Source organism: Elephas maximus, chromosome 17 (assembly GCF_024166365.1).
Source record: "Elephas maximus indicus isolate mEleMax1 chromosome 17, mEleMax1 primary haplotype, whole genome shotgun sequence".
NCBI lineage: Eukaryota > Metazoa > Chordata > Mammalia > Proboscidea > Elephantidae > Elephas > Elephas maximus.
The window spans coordinates 84,117,858-84,141,885 of record NC_064835.1 but is presented as its reverse complement, the minus strand read 5'-3'; the positions used below and the strand labels follow the sequence as shown (position 1 = coordinate 84,141,885).

Genomic DNA, 24,028 nt, shown 5'->3' with positions numbered 1-24,028 from the left:
AAGGTCCTTGTCCTCGATCTTCCCCTGGTCGAGAAGCTTCTCAGGAGCAGGGACCCCAGGACCAAAGGACGTGCTCTGCTCCTAGTGCTGCTTCCTTGGTGGTATGAGGTCCCCAACTCTCTGCTTGCTTCCCTTTCCTTTCATTTCTTGAGAGAGAAAAGGTGGTACAGGCCACATCCCAGGGAAACTCCCTTTACATTGGATCAAGGATGTGGCCTAAGTAAGGGCAGTGTTACAATCCCACCCTAACCCTCTCAACATAAACCTACAGTCACAAAATGGAGAACAACCACACAATACTGGGAATCATGGCCTAACAAAGTTGATACACACCTTTTTTTGGGGTGACATCATTCAATCCATGACACTCACATAAATAGATTCAATCTGAAAATAAAGCCCGTTGCTGTCGAGTTAATTCCGACTCATAGGGACCCTACAGGACAGAATAGAACTGTCCCCATAGGATTTTCAATGAGTGGCTGGTGGATTCGAACTGCCGACCTTTTGGTTAGCAGCCTATCTCTTAGCCACTGCACCACCAAGGCACCATGTCTTCAAATAGACCCTTGAGGGTAAGGCCATGAATCAAGCCAACTTCCTGGAAGCATGTATTGAACATGGCTGTTGACTGAAAACATGGCTCCTACTTTTAGAGAACTGAGTGGCGTTGGGAGCTGGGCAGATAAAAATTAACTAGCTTTAAAACGGGTCCAAAACCAAACCTGACATTCCTTTGCCACCGCCATGTGGCAATTCTCTTTCCTCTGTACTAATAGCCTCCTCCCAAGTGTGAACAAGGCTTGAAACCACACACAAAAAATCTTTTACCTCCTGTCTACACTGTCTTCTGACTATCCTGTCAGATGCCAAAGTTTAGAGAGTCTTGTATTTCCTGTCACCAGGCTTTATTACCTGGGCCTGGGAGCCTGCAATGGCCCCTAACTGGCCTTTTTACCTCCAGTCTTCATCCAGTATATAGAAGAGGAAACAGAGGGTCAGAAATTAAGCAACATGTCCAAGAACTAGGGTTGAAACCCATTTTGGTTTTGCCCCAAATCCAGCATACTTCTCATTAGACCTGTTTAGTGTCCTTTCCATGTTGCCAGAATTTACAATGTTCTTTTATGACAGCTCTTTATGAAACTGTCTTATGCCAATTTTCAGACTGTAAGATCTTTGCGGGTAGGCTATCTTAATCTTCCTTATATACCGGGCCATGGCTAAGCCAGTTCCTTCCACTTAGTAGGTGCTTCAAGAATAGGTACTGAACTGAAAGTGGGAAATAATGCACAATGGTGATATACAAAGCTGCAGTTTCTGAGTTGGGCTTGAGGTGACGGAGGGTATTTGGATAGGCAGGGAGGAAGGGGTTGGTCTATGGTGAGCCTCAATGAAATGTGGCTATAAACCTGTGGCGGGAGGATGGCCTGGGAGGGCCTCGTGTTATTGTCTAGGGTCCAACTCTGCACATAGAGCAAGTTTGTCTTCAGACCTTGATTTCCTAATGGGCAAATCAGGAAAACCAACAGTACCTACCACTTGGAGTTACTGTGAAGAACAATGGGATAATACATGTAAAGGATTTAGCATATCCAATACATGCTATCTGTCATCAATAATAAAGCCAAAAAAACCAAACCTGTTGCCGTCCATTCTGACTCATGGCGACCCCACGTGTTGCAGAGCAGAACTGCACTCCATAGGGTTTTCAAGTCTGTGACCTTCTGGAAGCAGATCACCAAGCCTTTCTTTGGCGTCACTTCTAGGTGAGTTTGAAGAGCCACTTGGTAGGTGCCATGGAGTTGGTTTGCAGAGAGACCCCATGTGACGGAGTAGAACTGTGCCGTGAGGTCTTTTAGGCTATAGTTCTTACCAGAGCAAATCACCAGGTCTTTCTCCTGAGGGGCTGCTGGGCGGGTTTGAACTGCCAACCTTTTAGATAGCAGTTGAATTCTTAACCATTGCGTCACCAGGGTTCCTTATTAAATTGGGTACTGTATGTAAATCAGTAAACATTATCAGGGGCACAGCAAGCGCCTAAGAACTGGTAGATACTAGATAATCATGGTGCTGTTTGTGAAGCCCTGTTATGAAGGGCCTCAGATATTCATCCTGTGAGGCAGCTATTCGCAAAGTGTGATCACTGTGACAGCAAAACAACCGTCATTCCAGAACCTGTTCAAAAACAGCAACACAACACAACAACAACAACAAACCGCTGTGGTCTAGTCAATTCGGACTCACAGCCACCCTACAGGACAGAGCAGAACTGCCCCATAGGGTTTCCAAGGAGCAATGGGTGGGTTCCAACTGCAGACCTTTTGGCAAGCCACTGAAGGCTTAGCCGCTGCGTCACCAGGGCTCCTGAGAACCTGTTACAAAGGTAAATTCCTGGGGCTCTCCTCAGACCTATGTGGCAGTTCTACTCTGTCCTAGAGGGTCGCTACGAGTCGGAATGGACCAGACAGCAATGGCTTACCTCAGACCTACAGAATCCAAGTTGAGGTACCGCCCTGCAATCCATGCTTTTACACCCCCCACCCCGGCTGGTGCTGACGCCCTCTCAAGTTTGACAACACCTGCTGTAAGTTAACAGGGAACAACTGAAAAATTCTGGACAGTGGAGGGAGGCAATGAAGATGGCCCTTGAACACATACACCCAAACAGGCCTTTCTTCCACGCAGGCACTGGGTGGGTTCCAGCCCCCAACCTTTAGGTTAGCAGCCAATCCCAAGCCACTTACTCCACCCAGAGAGAGATCTTATATTCTCGGTTGATGAAACTCCGTAACTACTGACTAGTATCCAGGTTGCAAGAGGAAGCCCATTTGTTGATCGTAGTGATGTGTAGGCTCAAAACATGGCTTAGTATTTATGGCCCCAAACACAGTGCTCACCCACGGGGCGAAGTAAGGGGCGCGGCACCAGGCCATTACAAGAGCTGTTGTGGATTCGGCTACTGAGTCTCTTGGGGCCGGGCAGCCAAGTGATGCTCGCCTAATCCCGCAGCTACAACCCTGTCACACACTTATCCTGGAACAGAAAATAAAGGAAGAGAAAACCATGTAGGGAAACCGGAAATGAGGGTCTCAAAGGTATCCTAAGTGGTGCTGGAGGCAGCAGGGAAGAAAAGCGGGTGAGGAGAAAGAGAGGACCCTCTTCCGCTTGGATACATCCCCTCTCGCGTCCCCTTCGATCCGGGGCGCGGCCGGCCCAGCAGGGCGGGACACACCCTCTCCCTGAGAGACGGCGGGTTCGTCTGCCTCTCGGCGTCTGGGTCCGAGTTTGTTTCTTTGATTTATTGTTTGTGCGAGGTAGGGGCGTTTCCTTACTCTTAGCACCTTCCTGGGGACAGCACGGCCCCTTTCATCCCTGCGCTCCCGACCCCCCGGCTCTGGCCGTTTTGGAGGGCACCGAGGGGGTCGGGCTCGGAGGCCCCACCCGGGCGCCGGCTACCGGGTCTGGGCCGGCGGCCCGGCCATTGTTCCGGCCCCACCCCTGCTGAATATTCACGCGCCGGGCGGCGGGCGGCGCGCCCCGCGCCTCCGCCAGCAGGTCTCAGGGTGCGAGTGCGCTTCCGCCCGTTTTTCCTGCCGGGGAAGGAGAGGGGGAGCTGTTTGCGCTCCGCTCCGAATATATTTTCGGTGTCCCGTTTCCCCTCCTCCCGCGCGGCCGCCGCCGCCTCCTCCCTCCCTCCCTCCCCCCCTCCCCGCCCCCGCCCCGCCCCCGCCCCCGCCCCCCGGCTTATCTTTGTCTCGGCCTCGCGCTGCCTGCTCCACTCTCGGCGCCGCCGCGGCCCACGTTCCGTACGGCGGCGGCCTGGATGCGCGCGGCGCGCGGCGCGGGCTGCGGGGCCTGAGCGCGGCGACGCCCGGGCCGCTGGCGCGCCATGGTGTGAGCGCCGCCGCCGCCCCGCGCACGCTCCGTCCGCTCCTCGGCGCGCGGCCCGGGGCCGGCGAGAGCCGCGAGCGGGGCCGAGCCCGCGCCGCCGCCCGCCTGCCCGCCCCCGGCCGGCGAAGAGGCGTCCCGGCCGCCCGCTCCCCGTGCGAGCAGGCGCCGTGGCGCCCCGGCCTCGGCCGACGGCACGCAGACACAGATAGCTGTTCTATTTGGGAGGCAAAAAAGGGAAAATGGCGAACGACTCCCCTGCAAAAAGTCTGGTGGACATCGACCTCTCCTCGCTGCGGGTGAGTGGCCGCGGCGGGGCGGCGGGGCGGCGGGGCGGCGGGGCGGGGGCCGCGCCCCGGGCCGGCCGGGCGCTCGGGCGCCGCCGCGGGCAGAGCCGCGGGCGCGGCGGCTCCTTTGTCTGCCTGTGTCGGCATGTGCGGGGACGCGGGGCGCCGCCAATGCGCCCGGTGCCGCCCGCGCCCGCTGCCGGAGGCGCGGCCCTGGGCGCGGGGACCGGGGCGCGGGGCGAGGGGACCGGCGCGGGCGCAGCCGCCCTCTCCGCAGCGGGCCAGCGTCCTTTATTCCTTTTTGTTTCTTTTCAATTGTAACCCCTCCCCTCCTTCCTCTCCAGGATCCCGCTGGGATTTTTGAGCTGGTGGAAGTGGTCGGAAATGGCACCTATGGACAAGTCTATAAGGTCGGTGTGGGGCGCCTTCTTTGTTTCCCGTGGCGTGCTGAAACTTCGCGTTGGGAGACGAGGAAAAGGGCGATAAACACGCTCTGACTGGAGGCCACGCCACTTGGCCGAAGTTCGGAAAGGGCTTTCGCTTGGCAGCGTCTCTGTTTTTAAGCAGTTTATATTCAGATTGTATTCTGTCACAGGAGGTCGCTATGAGTCGAAAATGGACTCGCCGGCACCCAACAACCGCCCCAGCCACATCCCGATTAGCCTTAAAAGACCTCGTTTCCTGGCTTTGACAGAAAGAAATAAACTACACCCTTAGGCAAGCACTTTTGTGAGAAAGTGGAAAAACGTTTTTCATAAAGCGACCTTAAGTTTTTTTTTTCTTCCCAAACCCGGCCTTCTGAATGTGTTTGTTAATTAAAACTCACAAAAGGCCGGCCTTGCTCATGATTCTTAAATCAGTGCCTTGGCCTTCTCGAGAATGGTCATCATGTTTCCTCGTTTGAGCGCTGGCCAGGTGCTCAAGGTGGGGAGTTTGGTGCTAACTGGGACGCCTTTGTAACTCTCGTCTGTGGTCCACGCTACTGATGGATACGTATTTTGGGGAAGGGAGGGGTGTGCGTTTGGGCAACAGGAGCAGGAAGAATTACAGTGTGAAGATTATAAAATCGGAATTCCAGGAATAACCTGTTTGACAGGTGTGCAATGGGAAGAGGGAGAGCAAGGGGTAAGGAGGATGCCTGGTTTCACACCCATTCCAGGTTTTTCTCTTTTTTGCCGCCCCCCCCCCCCCCCCCCCCGCCGCCGGTAAATGCAGTGAACAAATCTGGAGACTGTATAAATCTGCGATGAGTAGCTGACACCTGTGTGACTAACAGTGTTCTCATTTTATCCAGTGTGCATACTAAAGGTTATGAAGAGCTGCAGGTAATGGATGGGCAAGGCCTTGGAAATAGAAAAAAAACAATAGATTCTTCCTGCCCTGTTTTGTTTCTTAAGATGTTCTAAAAGTCATCTGTATTGGAGTAGTTTTCTAGCTGTTGGAGTGGGTGCAGAGTAGGGTTAGAAAATGCCTTAGGAAGCAAGGGTTTCTGTTTTCACCATGGAGAGTTGTCATTGTCTCATTCACAAAGCGGAGAGGCGCTGGGATACTTGGAGGCTGCCCATAGATGTTTTCTTAGGCCAGGTTAAGTGTGGATCCTATTGTGTCTTACTGCTTTATTGAGAGAGTTTGCCTGTCCTTTGAACGCCCCTCCCCTACCCCAGCTTAGCCTGGCCTGGGCAGTGTACAGGCCTGGGGTCTGAACTTGAGGCAGTATTTCTAGGTGATCGCAAGTGAAATTAGCATGTGTTTTGTTGGTTAACTGTTGGGGCCGGGGCCAGATTTTTGAATTTGAAAGGGAGCCCTGTTAACTCAGGCTGCTGGGCTCAACTGAATTTGGAAGTGTTTGGAAAATTTTGGATGAGATTGTGTTGCAACTCGCTGAGTGGCTTGGTAACTGGCTTTTAAAGACATTCTCCGGAGCCCCAGTGTTTGTGTAAGCAGCAGCCAGTTTTTTCTAACCCAGTTTTTCTGGCCAAATCTAAGTGGTGAGTGCGCTCCTCCGAGTGAGGTGGCCAGAGCTTGTTTTTGACCTGGTTATATAGTGGTGGGATTGTTTGTGTCTTACTCGGTCAGTGTCTGTGCTGAGTGCAGCAGAGTAAGCTGAAGGCGTTAGTCAGCTTTTAAATTATAAGGAAAAAAGAAATGAATCCAAGTGTTAACTGGTTGTAAGAGGTGGAAGCCCTGTCTGGTAACAGTTTGGACAAGGACATTGTTTTCTCCCCTCCTTATTTCCCCTTTGCACACCCCCCCCCCCAACCATGCAAAAGCTTTTGAAGTAGAAATGCCTACCATGACATTGGGAAGTGTTGGGATATCCATAATGACACAGCCTGCTTTCTGACTACGAAGTCTGTACAGTGGAGGAGAAATTTTTCTGAATATGCAAGCGTAAGGAATTAAGAAATCTGTGCAATAGTGGCATACAATCCAGAACAAAATATCGCTTAGGATTTTGGTCACAAGCAGTTACATTTTTTATTATTACGATGGAAATTTTCAGACATACTCAAGTGGAATAAAGCACCCAACTTAACAGTTGTCAGCGCGTAACTAACGTAGTTGCATCTGTATTCCTCTTTCTGCCGTTACCTTACGGAAATCCCAGCTAGCTTGTCATTTCATCCATAAATTCTTCAGTATGTCTCTCTCTCTCTCTTTTTTTTTTTTTAACCTACTCACAAAGCCATTATCCCACCTAAAAAATTAATTCCTTAATGTCAGATATCCAGTGTTCACATTGTCCTGATTATCTCATGAATGTTTTCTTAATTGTCACTACTGAAAAACCAAACCCACTGCTGTCGAGTTGATTCCGACTCATAGTGACCCTATAGGACAGAGTAGAACTGCCCCGTAGAGTTTCTAAGGGGCGCCTGGCGGACTCGAACTGCTGACCTCTTGGTTGGCAGCTGTACACCACCAGGGTCACTGGGAGTTCTTTAATGTGTACGGACCGGGAACTTCAGTAGAGATAGTAGAGATAGTGAAACTAGAGAGAATAGTCATAGCTCTGTTTTCTTCTCCTTTTAAATGTAAACTTTCTAGAATCATTTATTTTTATGCGTGGGGATTTATTTTAGATTTTTGCTGACATAATGTGCATATGGTGGTTTTGGGAATTAGGGTTTTGTTTGTAGCCCTGGTGGCTCAGTGGTTAAGAGCTTGGCTGGTAACCAAAAGGTCAGCAGTTCAAATACACCAGCCGGTTTTTGGAAACCCTGTGAGCAATTCTATTCGATCATATGGGGTCGCTGTGAGCCGGAATTGACTCCAAGGCAACAGGTTTGGAGGTTTTTTTTTGTTTGTTTAGTGTTTGTTTATTGCCGCTAAACATCCTTCAGTGTGAATAGCATCAGGGTTTGGAAGATGTGTGTAACTAATTTGTTATTTACAAAAAAGTCGATTTCTGTAACTTCAGGTAAAACACCTGTAAGCTGAAAAACCTGTAGTCCTAATTGATTTTGTAGTTACATTTTCTGTTTTTTCTATGAGCTCTGTTTTTTACGGATAAGGTTACTTATTTTGAGAAGATTTATGTGAAGCGACTGAATTGAAAGCGAGTTTTCTGAGTTTTGATAAAGGCTTTTTTGGGGGGGATACTTTCTTATATCTCTGAGAAACATGGTAAACGGTTTGAGTATAGTTGAGGTATATATAACTTTTATCTTAGGAAAATGGATTTTTCTGTTTAGAGAAATTTATTTTCGGCTTTAGGTTTTTGAGGGAGCAAAAGGAAGGAGACTCAAATGAAAACTTTAAAAATGTCGTGAATGTGTGTTTGCAGGGTTGCTTTCAGAATGCCGCTCGTTTGTAAGTGTGGAGTGCTTTCGTGCATGTTGGTTTACTGATCCCCCAGGTTGCGTAAATATAGAGGATTTTTACTGTTTTTCATCAAAGGAGAACAGTGATAACATAAGAAGTCAAAACCAGAAGTAATAAGTCTACGTTCCTGTGTTAGTTTGGATTTTATTGTTATTTTCAAGACTTATTGGACCATTTTTGTTTTTTTCCATGGCTAACTGTATTGTTATCTTGTATTTGGTGTTCCAAAATCGCTCGAATAGGAGAAGACGGCCTACCTGAGAAGGAAAGCTCTGCCTCTTGAAAGGCAGGCACTGTTGGGAAGCCAGAGGGCAATGGGACAGTAACTTGGGCCTCAGGGAGTTTAGAATTCAGCAGGCAAAGAGGCAGGTGTCTGGCCTTGCTCCGGGGAGGGGAGTTACGTGTGTGGAGGGTTGGGCACCTCTGACACTGTTACTGGTAAAAGGGAGGATGTAGACTAAGGAGCTTGAGGAGGAGAGTCCAAACCCAAATGAAACTTGGTGTCGAGTCAATTCTAACTCATTGCAACCCTATAGGACAGAGTAGAATGGCCCCACAGGGTTTCCAAGGAGTGGCTGGTGGATCTGAACCGCCGGCCTGTTGGTTAAGCAGCAGAGCACTTAAGCAAGGCGCCAGCAGGGCTCCAAGGAGGAGGGTACTCCAGGCCAAAAAAAATGCATGGTAAGGAGAGCTAGCCATGAGAGTCTGCCACCTCTTAAGCACTGTGCTAAACGCTCAACCCCTCATTTACTGAAGGAAGGTTGTGGGGTGCCAGAAGGGCTGACGGTGGCCTTTGGGAATGACGGGAGGTTGAGGGAGCAGTGGGAATCTGCCTAGAGATGTTTGGGCTTGAGATGAAGGAGGAACCTTGTTCTTAAACAGTGAAGAGCCACTGGAAGTTTTGGGATTAATGTTCTTTGGGAGTAGGGGACTTGGTCGGATGGTTTTGTTTTGGGAAGGATGAGGTGAGATGGTTGGCGTTTGGCAGTGGACTGACCGGAAGAGAAGCGGGGGAGGCAGAGGTGGGGGCAGCCGAGACAGTGACCGTGGAGAGGAAGAGAGGCTGAAGTTTGAGGTGGGTTTGGAAGGATGCATGAGTAGTGTGGTTCCTTGAGCATTCCTCCTTGTGTATTTGATCTGCTGATTTGACTCATTCTCTGCAGGCTTTGTAGACGGCCTTTTAATGGGTACCCTGTTTGCCCAGTAGGTGGGGAGGAGCCTTGGGATTAACAGGCCGAAAGTGCTGAAACTGCTTTCACTTGCTCAGAGATAGAGTGCCATATATATTGTCTGGCTTTTAAAAATCATTAGTCTAATGTGTTAGAGTGTGCACTTAAACTTGTGTGTGAGGGTCTCTAAATAGAGTGTCTTTTGTTGTTAATTCAGGGAAAGACAACTTGTGGGCCAAAAACGAATGATGTTTTTGTTAGGAGGAGGGTTAGTGTCAGCTGATCTGTCCCTAGGTGGCATGTTCGGACTTGTTCTGAGACAGATTTCCTTCATGCTGAAAGAATTCTGGACTTGGAGAAGGTGGGAGGAAGCCCTGTTTCACAAATATTGGTGTGTAGCTCTCTTAAATATCAACCCCACACGTCCAAAAGCAAATCCAGCCGTCAGACAAAACCCCGTTGGGTTTTTAATTGCATATAGCTTGAAATTTTGTAGTACATGCATGTTCAATGGCTTAGCTGCAAACTTCTGTTATGCCTTTTTTCTTAACATAACTAGTATTCAGTATATGGGTATTTCTACATAAATTGACATACACCAGAAACATTATCTGGGCACTTTTGGTACAGTGTATGTGTTTGTAGACTTTTACGGACTGATTGTGGGAGAGCAAAGAGATGTTTTTTGAAATGATATGTTCTACTTTTGAAAGAAGGCATTCCTGAAAATACGGGCTACGCTATGGAGCTAAGGAGCTTCATTCCCAGGAAACTGAAAACGTTATAAGCTAAGTATCTTTTGGACACTTTGTTGTACGAATTTCACACATGTTCATTTATTTCTCTGCTTTAGTAGTAAACAATGTGTCAGCTGGTCTGTGAATGGCTGCTGCAGGTTAAAGATTGCCCACTCTTGGGGCATCTCTCAGTTGTATTCAGTTAACGATGCCGTAGCAGTGCTTTGATTTTCTTATGTTCCAATCATTTGAGAACATTGGCAGGGGGCAATAAAATACTTAAATAATTGCACAAACCTACTGCTTTTCTGACAAAGATGATAAAGCTGCAGAAACAGAGCCGGAGGCTAGGAAGCAGCACTGCTGTGTGATAACCTGGAGGCTCAGCCTCAGCGTATATGGAAGTCGGTCACTGACATCCGAGGAAAACGTGCCAGAGTGCATACTGCGTGACAGTGGGCTCTTAGAGTCAAGGACTTATTCCACAGTAAATTTTCAAAATCAAACACTTCTAATTCCTGGTTTTAAGAGGTCGGCAGGAGATTTAGGTCACTTTCTAACGTTTTGAGCCAGCGTTTTAAAAACTTTGTTTCTATCACAAGGAGATAGGTATTAGTGGACTGCAGGTCGTTACACCAAGTATTTGCTAATACCGAAACGCTGTCGAGTCAATTCCGGCTCATAGCCACCCTATAGGGCAGAGTGGAACTGCCACATAGGATTTCCAAGGAGTGGCTGGTGGATTTGAACTGCTGACCATTTGGTTAGCAGCTATAGCTCTTAACCACTGTGCCACCAGGGCTCCGTTTGCTATTAAGTGCTTTGAAAATTTACTGCAGATAGATTTTTCACTTAATTCAGTTTAGTTTTTTTGCAACGGTAGGCTGAGTTATCAGTTTTCAAATATTAAGGCATATTTAATAATTTAGCTCTCGGCTACTAACTGAAAGGTTGATGGTTCAAACCCACCCAGCTGCTCTGCAGGGGGAAGAACTGGCAGTTGGCTCCAATAAAGATTACAGCCTGGAGAACCCTATGGGGCAGTTCTTCTCTTGTGACATGGGGTCGTTGTGAGTCTAAATGGACTCAAAGAAACCGAACAACAACAGATTCTTAAGTTATTTCACTTCTAAAAGATTTGGTTGGTAGTTATGTTACTGAAATAACACCAGAAGAATGGAATCAGGGTAAAATCTTTGGACATAAGGAGGGAATGGTTAGGAGATTGGAGAAGGGCTAGAAGTAACGTTACAAATTATGTCCTTAGGTTTTATAAGAAACCCAATTGGATGTGATCTTTCTGTATGAGGCTGGTTCAGTAATAGACGTCCTCTGGTGGTATTCAGGAGAGGAGCTGTCTCTTGGATTGAGTAATTAATAAAGTGATGTGTTGTGGGGTAGTGAATTGGGGAGCACAGTTTTCTATAAGAATTTCAAAAGGAAGTGGGGAGATTGAAAAGCTCTAGGACTTGCCAACTTTTTAAAACTGGGGTCTCAGAAACTGACGTCTCTGTAGTATTGTGAGGAATTTAGAACTGAGGAAGTGATGAAAAGGATTAACCACAAAAAGGTGGTTCCTGCGACAAGCGGGTGTTGTGCTGTGACCATACTGGGTCCAGCTCTAAGTGCCAGGTGTTCAGTGGTGGATGGAACGGGTAACTAGTCTACCTCATAGAACTTAGGAAAGATGGCCATGGATGCATGTGATAAAAGGCCAGATATTAGCTCTGTCTTGCAATGTCTGCATCTCCGCAGGTGCTCTACCCCAGTGAATGCACTAAACCCAGTGGCTTTGAGTAGATTCCGACTCACAGCAATCCTACAGGACAGAGTAGAACTGCCCCACAGGGTTTCTAAGGAGTGGCTGGTGGATTCAAACTGTTGACCTTTTGGTTAGCAGCTGTAGCTCTTAACCACCGCGCCACCAGGGCTCTAGCCGATGCAGTGACAGGCCCAAACAGCCTGGACTTCAGTTTGGTCCTTTTAGCCCTAAAGCGGGATCAACCTCAGCAGGGTTTCCCAAACCCCAATACATTTGTAATATACAGTGAAAGCAAGGAAAGTAAAATGAAAGAAATAGACATACAAAATAGGAGCCTATGTTTTTCATCATCAAAAGACAAATTGTTGTGGAAATTTTTACATATGTCTTCTCTGTTTCTGAAGCTGTCTCGTGTACACCGGTCAGCTGACCACGCTTTGAGAAGCACTGATCCGGCAGGATTGATTCTGGGCAGGGCTGTTGAGTTAGCAAGCTGGAGACCTGGGGGCTGGTGTCTGTGCCCTGCAGTGAATTGTCCCACCTGTAGAAGTCGGGAGTCAGAGCACGGGCTGCAGTGCAGCTTCAGCGCCTTTGACCCCTCGGGCATTTAACTCTCTTTCATGTGGTAAATATTGACCAGTTATGTATGAAATATAAATAATTAAAAGAAAAAATACTCCCTTACATTGTAACTTTAAAAAACCTTTATTTTAACCATAGGATAAATAAACCAAACCCAAACCATTGCTGTCCAGTCCATTCCCACTCACAGTGACCCTATAGGGCAGAGTGAAACTGTCCCGCAGGGTTTCCAAGCAGCGGCTGGTGGTTTTGAACTGCTGACCTTTTGGTTAGCAGCTGAGCTCTTAACCACTGCACCACCGGGGCTCCTTGTGATAAATAAGGCCTTTTAAAACTTATTAAAGTTATGAACGTACAATCAAAATGCACAAAAACGCCTGTATCAAAACTCCGAAGGAATCCTGTAGCCGGCCTCTCCCTCGCCCCCCCAGTTCCCCAGAGGTGTCTACTCTCAGTGCTTTTAGCCACCTCATCTGATAATTACTGCCCTATTATGTGTTTATGTGGCTATTTCTATTTCTTCTTATCAATTTCAGACATTTATTGACTTCCTGTTAGCGTAGAGACAGCTCTTATAACTGGTCCCCTCCCTTCTTCAGTCTGCATTCTCACTTAAAAGAGTATATCATAATTTTGTGTTAAAATGATGGTTGTTTATATTATCACGACTGTGGAAATACCATTTTTCACTGACCCAAGCAATCTAATATGAATACTTTTCGTTATTTAAACAGTACCGTCCCCTTGCATTGCCTGACTTTGTCATTTGCTTAGTGATCTAGGTACCTATCATTCCTTTTCTCCTCCCAGTACTCTAAAAGATAAATGCCTAGTAAAATTAAGCCTTTGTCAATGATCTTTCTTTTTTTGTTCTTGTTACTGTACTTTAGGTGAAAGTTTGCAGGACAAACTAGCTTCTCATTAAACAGTACACGTACTGTATTGTGACACTGGTTATCAACCCCGCCACATGTCAACACTCTCTTAACTTTGGTTTCCCTGTTACCAGCTTTCCTGTCCCCTCCTGCCTCCTAGTCCTTGCCCCTGGGCTGGTGTGCCCCATGAGTCTCGTTTTGTTTTATGGGCCTGATATTTGGCTGAAGGGTGAACCTCTGGAGTGACTTCATTATTGAGCTAGAAGGGTGTCCAGGGGCCATTATCTCGGGGTTTCAGCAGCCTCTGTCAGGCCAGTGAGTCTGGTTGTTTTTCGTGAGTTAGAATTTTGTTCTGTGTTTTTCTCCAGCTATGTCTGGGACCCTCTATTGTGATCCCTGTCAGAGCAGTCCGTGGTGGTAGCCAGGCACCATCTAGTTGTGTTGAACTTTGTCAGTGATTTTTAAAACACATCAGATAATTTATTGTTGCAAATTACCCATTGATTTCAATTTTTTCTCCCTGGACAGCACTCCTGGAGATATGTCAGAACTTGGTGTTTTCATGTTCTAAGCTGAGCAGATATGGTTTGCCCCCTAGACCCAGTGGACAACTGTTGTCCTGGTTTACTGTCTTGTTTCCCGGAAGCACAACCTCCAGTAGCTCTGTAAGAAAGGGTGCACATGTGTAAAGGTTCTGAGTCCTTGCTTGGCAGACAGTGTCTTTGTTGTAAATTTACACTGGATTTGCCTGCATATCTAAGTTAGCGGAAAAGTATTCTAGGTTGAATATCATTGTTCCCTTGGAATTTTGAAGACATTGCTCTATTGTTTTGAGTGTGACCTGTTTTAAACTTCTTTTGGAAAACTTTTAGGATAGTCTCTTTATTCCTGGTATTCTTAGATTTTATGAGGGTCTCTTGTTGTCATTCTTTCTGTTTGGAGCAGTCTTCTTTTCCCTAAGAAATTTTTTTGTATCATTTTTTGATACACTTCTTTCCAGCTTCTCTGCCTTCTTTTTAGGAAGTCCTATTAGTCACCTCTTAGATCTAGTTTATTATCTTTCCTCTTCTGTTAAGTGTTTGTCTTTTTGCCCTTCTGTTGTGAGGCGCCTGGTTTTCTTGTGCTCCTGCATTCTTTTTTCTCTACCATCCAGATTTATTTATCCTGTTCGCTTATTTTTGGTCTTTGTCTTTCATGCTGTGGGTTTTCCTTGAAATCCTGGAGATCCCTGACTATCTGATCATATTTAAGAGTAAGGTACTAGGAAATGAATTGGGGCCTCTGTGTATATGGGCAGGAGGTTGTTGACTGATGCTGCTCGAATGTAGGGAGGTCAGATAGACATCAGTACCTTCTGGTGGTTGGGGAACCTCAGTAGGGGCTGGTTTCTCTAATAACTTTCAGGATTTTCTGCCGAGGGGCCATATATGGGTTTCAGGGTGGGGGAAAGAGACTGAGGATCCTGTAGTTTAATATCTTAACTTTCACTTAATCCCTGTGTTGTCAGCCTTCTGCTCCACCACTTTGCCTGGTGCCTCTTGTCTGGAGCATCTCTTTTTCAGTTTCTTCAGAAATAAACCTGTGGTGTGTTATCGGTGTGGAGGGATGTGAGGTAGGGAAGTGTGTGAGGTAGAGAAGGACCTGGGGCATTCAGCTGCTAAATGTGCAGGCTAACCTAGCCTCCTGGTTTTAACCTTGTACTTCATTGGTTTCCATTGCTTTCCAGTGTTGAGTTTCTCAGGGTGCTTTGGGGCACACGGGCTCACTTCCTCTTGGTTTCCTCAGTAGACCCTTAGGTCGTAACTGTTTCTTCTCCACCATATCAATTATCACTTCATCTACATTTTAGGCATCAAACCTGTATCAGTTCTCTTAAGTCCTGTCCTCCCTTCATCGTTTTATTCTGAACTTTCTATTCTTATAGCCTTTTGTCTGAGACTTATCCTCCATGACTCATGTGATCAGCCTGTCATGTTTAACTAGAAGTCGTATCTTTGATTTTCAACTTAGAGTTTTGCACAGGTGTTTGCTTCTTTTCATCCATAACAACAACAGCAGTGAAGGGGGGGAGTGGGTGCCTTTATGTGGGCTCCCTAGAAGGCAGAGCTTAAGGCAGGGGTTAAAGTGGAAGTACTTAATTTGGGAGGTGCAGGCCCTAAGCTGAGGAAAAAGGAAAGTGAGGCAAGAAAAGATGCGAAGTAGCCGATGGTATGTGTTACTGTGCTGGCTACTACTTTGAACAGGCCTTAAAAAGACATAGAAGTTTGTTCAGCAGGATTGGTTTTTAAAAAAAAAATTTTTTTTAAACAGCTTTATTGAGGCATATTTTACATATCTTAAAATTCACCCATTTCAAGCCTACAATTCAAGGTTTGAGTAAGTTTACTGGATGGTGGTACCATCACCACAAATCAGAGCATTCTCACCACCCCACTAAGGTGCCTCCTACCCATTCACACCCCGAGAGGAGACAGCTGCTCTTCTACTTCCTGTCTCTCTAGATTTGCCTTATCTAGACATCTCGTGTAAATGGAATACACTACGTGGTCTCGTGTCTGGTTTCTCTTACCTCACCTAATGCCTTCGAGGTTCTTCTACGTAGCACGAGTCAGTAGTTGTTTTTTTACTGCAGAGTAATATTCCATCGTATGGCTGCACCACACCTTGTCTAACATTCGCCCGCGGATGGACATTGAATTTGTCTCTGATTTTTGGCAGTTTGAATAATGCATCCAGCGGATCGTTTTGCTTTGCTTTTCCAAAAGAGCTGCGTGTGGAATTGCACCTTGGGAGTCATCCATGGAAAGGAGAACCAAAAACTAAACCGTGTCTGTTGCTCTAAATTTGGCTCCGATGCATAGCGACCCTATAGGACAGAGTAGAACTGCCCCATCGGGTTTCCAGGGAGTGGCTGGTGGATTACAGCTGCTGATCTTTCGGGAAGCAGCCAAGCTCTTAACCATTGGGCCAACAGGGCTCTGTGTGGAAAGGAGAAAGAAGGGGTGATTTATCTGCATGGGCCTTCCCATTTCTTTGGTGTAACCACTTCTCTGTTACACTGACGGCCTTGTCTACCTCTGGATGAGGGGAAGGCAGTTGGAAATTCTGCTTCTTGGAAGTCTTTTCCTTCCCTACTCCTGTTATTTGTCATCACTGTGAACAGTAAATCGTTACTTTGGACACCAATATGGCCTCTTTCTTACGGCTGTAAAAACACTGTTCGGTATCAGTGAGGTCACTGGTATCAGGAAGTAGGCCAAACCTGTTTTTCCTTCTCACTGTTCCTTTGGGGGATTCCATTGTGTAATACCCAGACATTTGTCATGTGATCCTAAAGTCTGGAGTTTTCCTTTATCCCAAGCAGAAGTGATTGACTCACCAGGATTTGAGAAAACAACAAAACGAGATCTATTATCTTTGGTAAGAAGGACACACCTCAAGTTAGATAAATGATTTGCTGAGTTAATCCAGGAATAAGGTTACACATCTTAATTTGCTTCAAATATATCTATATTTTTCTCGGCTTCTTTTATTAGCGACTTACTGCATTGAGATCACATCTAATTAAATTTAATGATAGTGTATCTTTATATTCTTGTACTTGGCAGTTATCAGTCTTACCTGCTTTTGATAGTGGCAGACTACTCTTGAGTACCAGCACCCTTTGCCATGTGTTTTTGAGACCCTCTATATGTAATTGCCTTACGATTTACTCAATTTTGAGATCTCAAGGGTCGGTGTTTGAGTATTATCTAGGTTAGGACTGTGCATCTAAGTGACACATAATTCATTGGGGATGCCAGGTTAGATACTGGGTATTACCCGAAGTTAAGGATGTACATCCAAGTGGCACACAATTCACTGGGTTCATTAACTTACCTGCTGGGGCACACCTCAAATTCTGGGATGTTTTTCATTTGAACTTGGCATGTCAGAGCATCTCATTTCTTTCTACATATGTACACATGGTTTCTTATCCATCTTTGTTACTCTCTCCTTTAATTTCCAGAAAAAAAACTTGTTGGTGTTCAGCTCTTTATGCTTCAGTGATTTGAGGCCTGAATGTCTGTTTTGTGATTTGCTTTTTATAGGTATTTTGAGCCTGCTCCACTAGGCGAGTACCTTTTGTGTGCATAATATATGCCAGGCACTGTGCAAGGCTTGTTCACTGGTGACAACGGACAAGAAAGGCCATCGGCTTGTGCTCTTGTGGAGCATAGAGCCTGATGTGTAAGGCAGATAATAAACAATTTCAAGAGGATGATATTGCGGCAAGGGGAAGAGCAGGATCCCATGGAGTGTATGATGCGGTAGCAAAGCTGGATTTGATAAAGTAGGTATGGACACTGAAGCTTCGTGATTTAAATTGAGATTCAGTGGCTGAGGCATAGATGGCTGAGGAGCAACCAGCAGGCTTCCTTGCAGATAAAAGGAGCCTTTGAGCCTGTGACTCATCACCTTGGTTAATAGAGATTTGAATAAAGATAGGAGGGATGTGTTTCATAGATTATGGTAACTGACTGCCTCCATTCAGTTTGCCTTGCCCCAGCTATCTCTTGGGAGGCCTTGCATCCTACATCCTTGCTGTTTGGTGTCATTGCTGTTTTGAATCTCTGTCAGTTAGGAGTTATCAGCTTATTTGTCCAGCACCCTGAACATCCCCAAAGGGAGGGAGGACTGGGGAGGAGCCCTCATCAGGCCACTCAGTGAGTGCCTTGAGCAGGAATGGGAGCAGTACCCGGTGACTAGTGGCCCCAGCCCTGGTGGCGTAGTGGCTAAGGGTTTGGCTGCCAACCGGAAGATCAGCAGTTGAAATCCACCAGGCGCTCCCTAGAACCCTGTGCGGCAGCTCCGCTCTGTCCTTTGGGGTTGCTGTGAGTCGGAATCGACCCAGTGGCACAGGTTTGGTTTTGATTTAGATGGCCCGAAATAGGCCCTGTTCTTCTCACACTATGCACCTAGGAAGGACTGCTTTACTCAGCTGCCGAGGCAACTTAGGGCTGGGAGAGACCCCTCTGTGAGATGGGAACAGTGGTGTAAAGGTTTGTGATATTTAAATAGTTTCTCATAAGTGTTTTGGGGGCTCAGGTTAAACAAGGAAACAATTCAAAAGATGAGGCTTTGGATATCTTTTTTTTTCAGGTGCTGTGTATTTGCTGGAAACCCTGGTGGTGCAGCGGCTAAGTGCTCTGGCTGCCAACCAGAAGGTTGGCAGTTCGAGTCTGCCAGGTGCTCCTTGGAAACTCTATGGGGCAGTTCTACTCTCTACTGTAGGGTCGCTATGAGTCGGAATCGACTCAACGCCAGTGGGTTTGGTGTATTTGCTTTTTGGATATGTTGACAAAAGAGACTTTCTTTCCCTGAACCTACGATGTAAAATGATTTTATGGGCTTTTTCTTTTCTTCTTCTTTTTAACAATTTAATATGGAGTGAAATATTCCTCAGTTTTCTCAAATCATACTGGAAAACAGGACTGTTTTATTACTGTTGCTTCCATTCAGAATTTGAAATTCTTATTGTCTTTTATTTTGTTTAAACAAAGCCTTTGTCAGTCATTAGGTGAACAGTCCAAAGTTGAATTAGACATCTCTTGAGTTTGCTGCTCCGTTAGCTGAAATGATATATTCTTCTTGTACTTGCCTTATTGTTATTAAAAAATAAAACAGCACTGATGTAAAACTAAATTTTGCATAGGAAGTTAATTTTTTCCTCTTGACTTTTATACTCTTAGATTTCTGTTCTGTTTGCTGAGGACTTGCTGTCACTGGTAGTCTTCTTCCTTTCTTTTTTGCCTTCCTTTGGATTGAGTTTTTAAAAATGATTCCATTTTATCTTCTTTATTGGTTTATTAGCTATAGGTCTTCCTTGTATTATTCTGTAGGTTGCTTTACAGTATATAGTACATATCTTTAACTTACCACTCTCTCCTCCTCAAATAATGTTACACACTTCATGGATAATATACAAACCTTACAGTAGTGTCCTTCCATTTCTCCCCACCTGGCCTTTATGATATCATTGTCATACATTTTAACTTCATATATGTTATAAACTCTAAAATACATTGATGTTATTTTTGTTCAAATATTTTTTAAAGAAACTTAAGTAGTAAGGGAAAAAATATGTACCCATGTAGTATATTAATATTAATGATATTGTTGGATAATTTCTACATTTGGCGGGATCCCCTTTCTAGGGAATATGCATAAATAGGGATCTCTTCCAGTCAGCTGCCAGGTAGCTGTCTTCCAAATTTCTTGGCATAGATGAGTGAGTACTTCCCGTGCTGCATCTGTTTGTTGAAACATCTCAGTTTGCTGAAAGTCATTCAGAAGTGGCTGCAGCAATGTATTGACAAGAGAACTGCCAGAAATTCAAGCTGGATTCAGAAGAGGATGTGGAACCACGGATATCATTGCTGATATCAAATGGATCTTGGCTGAAAGCAGAGAATACCAGAAAGAAGTTTACCTGTGTTTTATTGACTGTGCAAAGGCATTTGACTCTGTGGATCATAACAAATTATGGATAATGTTGTGAAGAATGGGAATTCCAGAACATTTAATTGTGCTCATGAGAAACCTGTACATAGATCAGGAGGCAGCCATTGGAATAGAACAAGGGGATAAGTACGTGGCTTAAAGTCAGGAAGGTGTGTGTCAGGGTTGTATCCTTTCGCCATACCTAGTCAGCCTGTATGCTGAGCAGATAATCTGAGAAGCTGGACTATATGAAGAAGAATGGGGCATCAGGATTGGAGGAAGACTCATTAACAACCTGCAATACGCAGATGACACAACCTTGCTTGCTGGAAGTGAAGAGGACGTGAAGCACTTACTGATGAAGATCAAAGACTACAGCCTTCAGTATGGATTATTCTTCAACATAAAGAAAACAAATATCCTCACAACTGGACCAGTGAGCAACATCATGATAAACAGAAAAGATTGAAGTTGTCAAGGGTTTCATTTTACTTCTATCAACGACACCCATGAACAAATCTGTCTTGGAAGAAGTAAGACCAGAATGTGCCTTAGAAGCAAGGATGGAGAGACTAGTCTCACATACTTTGGACATGTTATCAGGATGTCCCTGGAGAAGAGCATCGTGTTTGATAAAGTAGAGGGTCATTGGAAAAGAGGAAGACCCTCAATGAGATGGATTGACACAGTGGCTGCAACAATGGGCTCAAGCATAACAACGATTGTGAAGATTGCTCAGGACTGGGCAGGGTTTCATTCTGTTGTATATCTGGTGGCTGTGAGTCAGAACTGACTCAACGGCACAACAAATGTAGCACGTATACGTGCATACATGTACCCATGTAGTTAGATCCATATTTCTATCTGGTATTGTTTTCCTTCTGCCCAAAGGACCTCCTTTAACATTTTTTTTTTGTAGCGCAGGTTTGCTGGTGATGAATTCATTCAACATCATTGTTTTGCTTCTATTTGAAAGATATTCTTGCTGGATATATAATTTTATATTGACAGTTTTTTTCTTTTCGTACTTTAGAATGGCTACCCTGTTGCCTTCTGTCTTGCATTGTTTCCACTGAGATGTCTGCTGTAATCCTTATCTTGTTCCTCTGTATGTTACATGTCATTTTTTTTTTTTTTTCCCTGTCTAAGATTTTTCCCTTTTCCCATTTTTGGAGCAATTTGATTACAATGTATTTAAGTGCGGTTTTGGAGCAGTGGTTAAGAGCTTGGCTACCAACCAGAAGGTCGGCAGTTCAAATCTACCAGCTGCTCCTTGGAAACTCTAGGGACAGCTCTACTCTGGCCTATAGGGTCTCTGTGAGTTGGAATCAACTCAGCGGCAATGAGTTTAAGTGCAGTTTTCTTTGTGCTTCAGGTGCTTGGAATTTGTGAGCTTCTGGGATCTGGGGTTTAGAGGTTTCATCAAATTTGGAAAATGTTTGGCCGTTATTCCTTCACTTTTTTTTTTGCCCCCCTCTTCCTCTTCATAGGCTCAGGGGTTCCCATTACATGAGTATTAGGGCATTTGAAGTTGTCTCACAACTCACTGATTGCCCACCCCCTTTTTAAAAAATTCTTCCTGAGTTTCATTTTGGATAATTTATTTTGCTATGACTTCATGTTCACAAATTATTAACTTTTTTTTTGCAATGTTGACTCTGCTAATTAATCTCATCCAGTGCACTTTTCATCTCAGGCATTGTATTTTTTTTTTTTCTTTAGACGTTTTTGATTTGGGCCTTTTTTATATTTTCCAGGCCTTAACTTTTTGAACATACAGAATACAGTTGAAGTAACTAATGTCTTTTCTGTAATTCTAGTTTCTGTGTCAGTTCTGTGCTGGTTTTGATTGCTTAGTCTCATGATTCGTGATGTTTTTCTGCCTCTTTGCCTCGTTAGTAAGGTTTGTTTTTGGTTTAGTGGATACCAGATGCTGTGAATTTTACCTTGTTCGGTGCTGGATATTTTTGTATTCCTATAAGTATTTTTGAGCTTTGTTCTGGGGTACAGTTACCTGGAAACAATTGGATTTTTTTTTTTTTTGGGGGGGGGATATTGCTTTTAGGATTTGTTAGGCAGGTGTGGAGTAGTGCTCAGTCTAGCAATTATTGTCTTCCACTACTCAGGCAAGGCCTATCTGAGTATTCTACCCAATTTTACGTGATTTACGAGTTGTTCCAGGCTGTCTGCTGGTAACAGGCACTATTCCCATTCTTGTATGAGTACCAGTCATGGCAGGTCCCCTGCAGACTTCTGCTGTTCTTCTCTCTCCGTATACCTCTTGTCTTTGGAACTGGGACCTGGAACTTTAGCCCCCTTGGCCTACCTGGGCTCTCAGCTCCTTCTTCTCAGCCAGAGTTGTTGGTGGGATTCTGCTTGGGTTTCCTCTCCCTGTGTTGAGGCTAAAAAGTCCGTAAAGGAAGTAAGCTTGGGCCATTAACGTTTTCATCACCCTACAAAGAACCCCTCTCCCCCTGCCCCCCCATAACCTTTAGCTGTTACCTCCCAGACTTTCACATTAGTTTCCTGGTCCCCAGCCCATGGCTACTGATAAATCTACTTTGTGCCTGTATAAATTGGCCTGTTCTGGACATTTATGTAAAGGAGTCATACAATATGTGTATGACTTAGCGTAGTATTTTCAGGTTCATCCATGTGCGATCTTTTGAGGAACAGCCAGACAGTTTTTCAAAGCAGGTGCATCATTTTACATCCCCGTCAGCGGTATATGAAGGTTTCCATTTCTACACATTTTTCTCAAGTCTTGGAATTAAGTTTTTGATTACAGCTGTCCTAGTGGCTTTGATTTGCGTTTCCCTGATGACTGATGATGTTGAGCACCTTTTCATGCACGTGGTGGCCGCTTGTGTGTTTTCTTTAGAGAAAGGCTTATGCGGTTCCTCTGCCATTTTTTAGTGGAGTTACTGCCTTTCTCTTGAGTTACAGGAGAGCTTTATGTAGTCTGATTACAAGTCCTTTGTCAGATACATAATTTGCAAAATTTGCCTCCCATTCTGTGGGTTGTCTTTTCGTTTTCTTAAAGGTATACTTTTGAAGGCCGGAAGTTTTTAGTTTTGATGAAGTCCAGTCTGTATTATTTCTTTTGTTACTTGTGTTTTTGATGTCATTATCTAAAAATTACCTAATCCAAGGTTATGATGATTTACTCCTATATTCTTTTCTAAGTTTTATAGTCATACCTCTGACACTTAGACCTTTCACCCATTTTGAATTAATTTTTATATATGGTGTGAAGTAGGCTGCCAACTTCATTTTGCATGTGAATGTACATTTCAGCACCATTTGTTGCAGGGACTGTTCTTTTCCTGTTTAATTGCTGAAAATCAATTGACCATAAATGTGAGAACTTATTTTTGGACTTTTAATTCTATTCCACTGATATATATATGTCTATCCTAGGATTTACTGCACATTTTAGCAAGTTTGAGATCAAGAAGTATGAAACTTCCAACTTCAATCTTCAAAAGAGCCTATTGATTTTGCTAAATTTTTAACTGCTGTATTTTTATACAGATAATGCATGCACTTATACGTTTTTTGCCAATCTTGTGATGCCCAGTGCTATTTTTGTATGCGTGCTATGCTGTGGTTGTATGTGTGGGTGTGTTATTTATGTGGGAGCGCTCTTTGTGAGAAAATATGGTAATGCCTGACCTTAGCATATATTTTCAAGAAGTTCCTTTGCAGTTTCTAAAAGCTTTGTGAATTGTGACTTCCTCCTCAGAATTAGTCTCTACTTTTTTGCCAGGATGTTTATTGACTCAAATGTACGTATTGTGCACAGTAGACCCCACATGTTTGTGAAGGAAAATCGAGACCTTCCTGAATTTTCCTCCCTCTGAAAATGTGTTAAACACGAACTTGATAGTCTTTCAGAATCTTAGTGATTATTTCAGAATCTCTGAATTCTTTTAGGTCTCTGATTCTTTCAGAATCTTAGTGATTCTTTAAATTAGAACCATATACCACAGGAAAGAAAGGAGGAAAAAAATAAAAAATCTAAGGAAAGGGAACCAAGTCAGGATATCTAGAAGCAAAATTGTTGTTCGTTGCTGTCGAGTTGGTTCCAACTTACAGCGACCCTATGTACAACAGAACGAAACACTGCCCGGTCCTGCACCATCCTCACAATAGTTGTCATGCTTGAGCCCACTGTTGCAGCCACTGTGTCAGTCTATCTTGTTGAAGGTCTTCTTCTTTTTCACTGACCAAGCTTGCTGTCCTTATCCAGGGACTGATCCCTCCTGATAACATGTCCAAAGTATGTGAGACGTAGTCTCTCCATCCTTGCTTCTAAGGAGCATTCTGGCTGTACTTATTCCAAGACAGATTTGTTCGTTCTTTTAAGAGTCCGTGGTATCTTCAGTATCTTTCACCACCACCTTAATTCAGAGGC

At 44.8% G+C, this 24,028-nt stretch overlaps 1 protein-coding gene and 1 long non-coding RNA gene across 48 annotated transcripts in view; one reads left to right on the top strand and one right to left on the bottom strand.

Moving 5' to 3' along the window:
* The window catches only part of LOC126060186 (uncharacterized), a 62,017-nt gene extending 58,361 nt beyond the window's left edge, over nt 1-3,656 (bottom strand). Inside the window, exon 1 of the long non-coding RNA XR_007513564.1 lies at nt 2,901-3,656. This is a non-coding gene — a long non-coding RNA (uncharacterized LOC126060186). The remainder of the gene's footprint in view (nt 1-2,900) is intronic.
* Nucleotides 3,657-3,974: 318 nt separating this feature from the next.
* The window catches only part of MAP4K4 (mitogen-activated protein kinase kinase kinase kinase 4), a 221,182-nt gene continuing 201,128 nt past the window's right edge, over nt 3,975-24,028 (top strand). For 24 of the 47 annotated variants that reach the window (XM_049856311.1, XM_049856305.1, XM_049856288.1 and 21 more), the window contains exons 1-2: nt 3,976-4,190; nt 4,523-4,588. In XM_049856311.1, coding sequence (XP_049712268.1) covers nt 4,134-4,190; nt 4,523-4,588 — 123 coding nt within the window. In that variant the 5' untranslated portion in view covers nt 3,976-4,133. Of the gene's footprint in view, nt 4,191-4,522; nt 4,589-24,028 lie in introns of all 47 variants that reach the window. The other 23 variants (XM_049856285.1, XM_049856273.1, XM_049856274.1 and 20 more) reach the window with 2 other exon arrangements.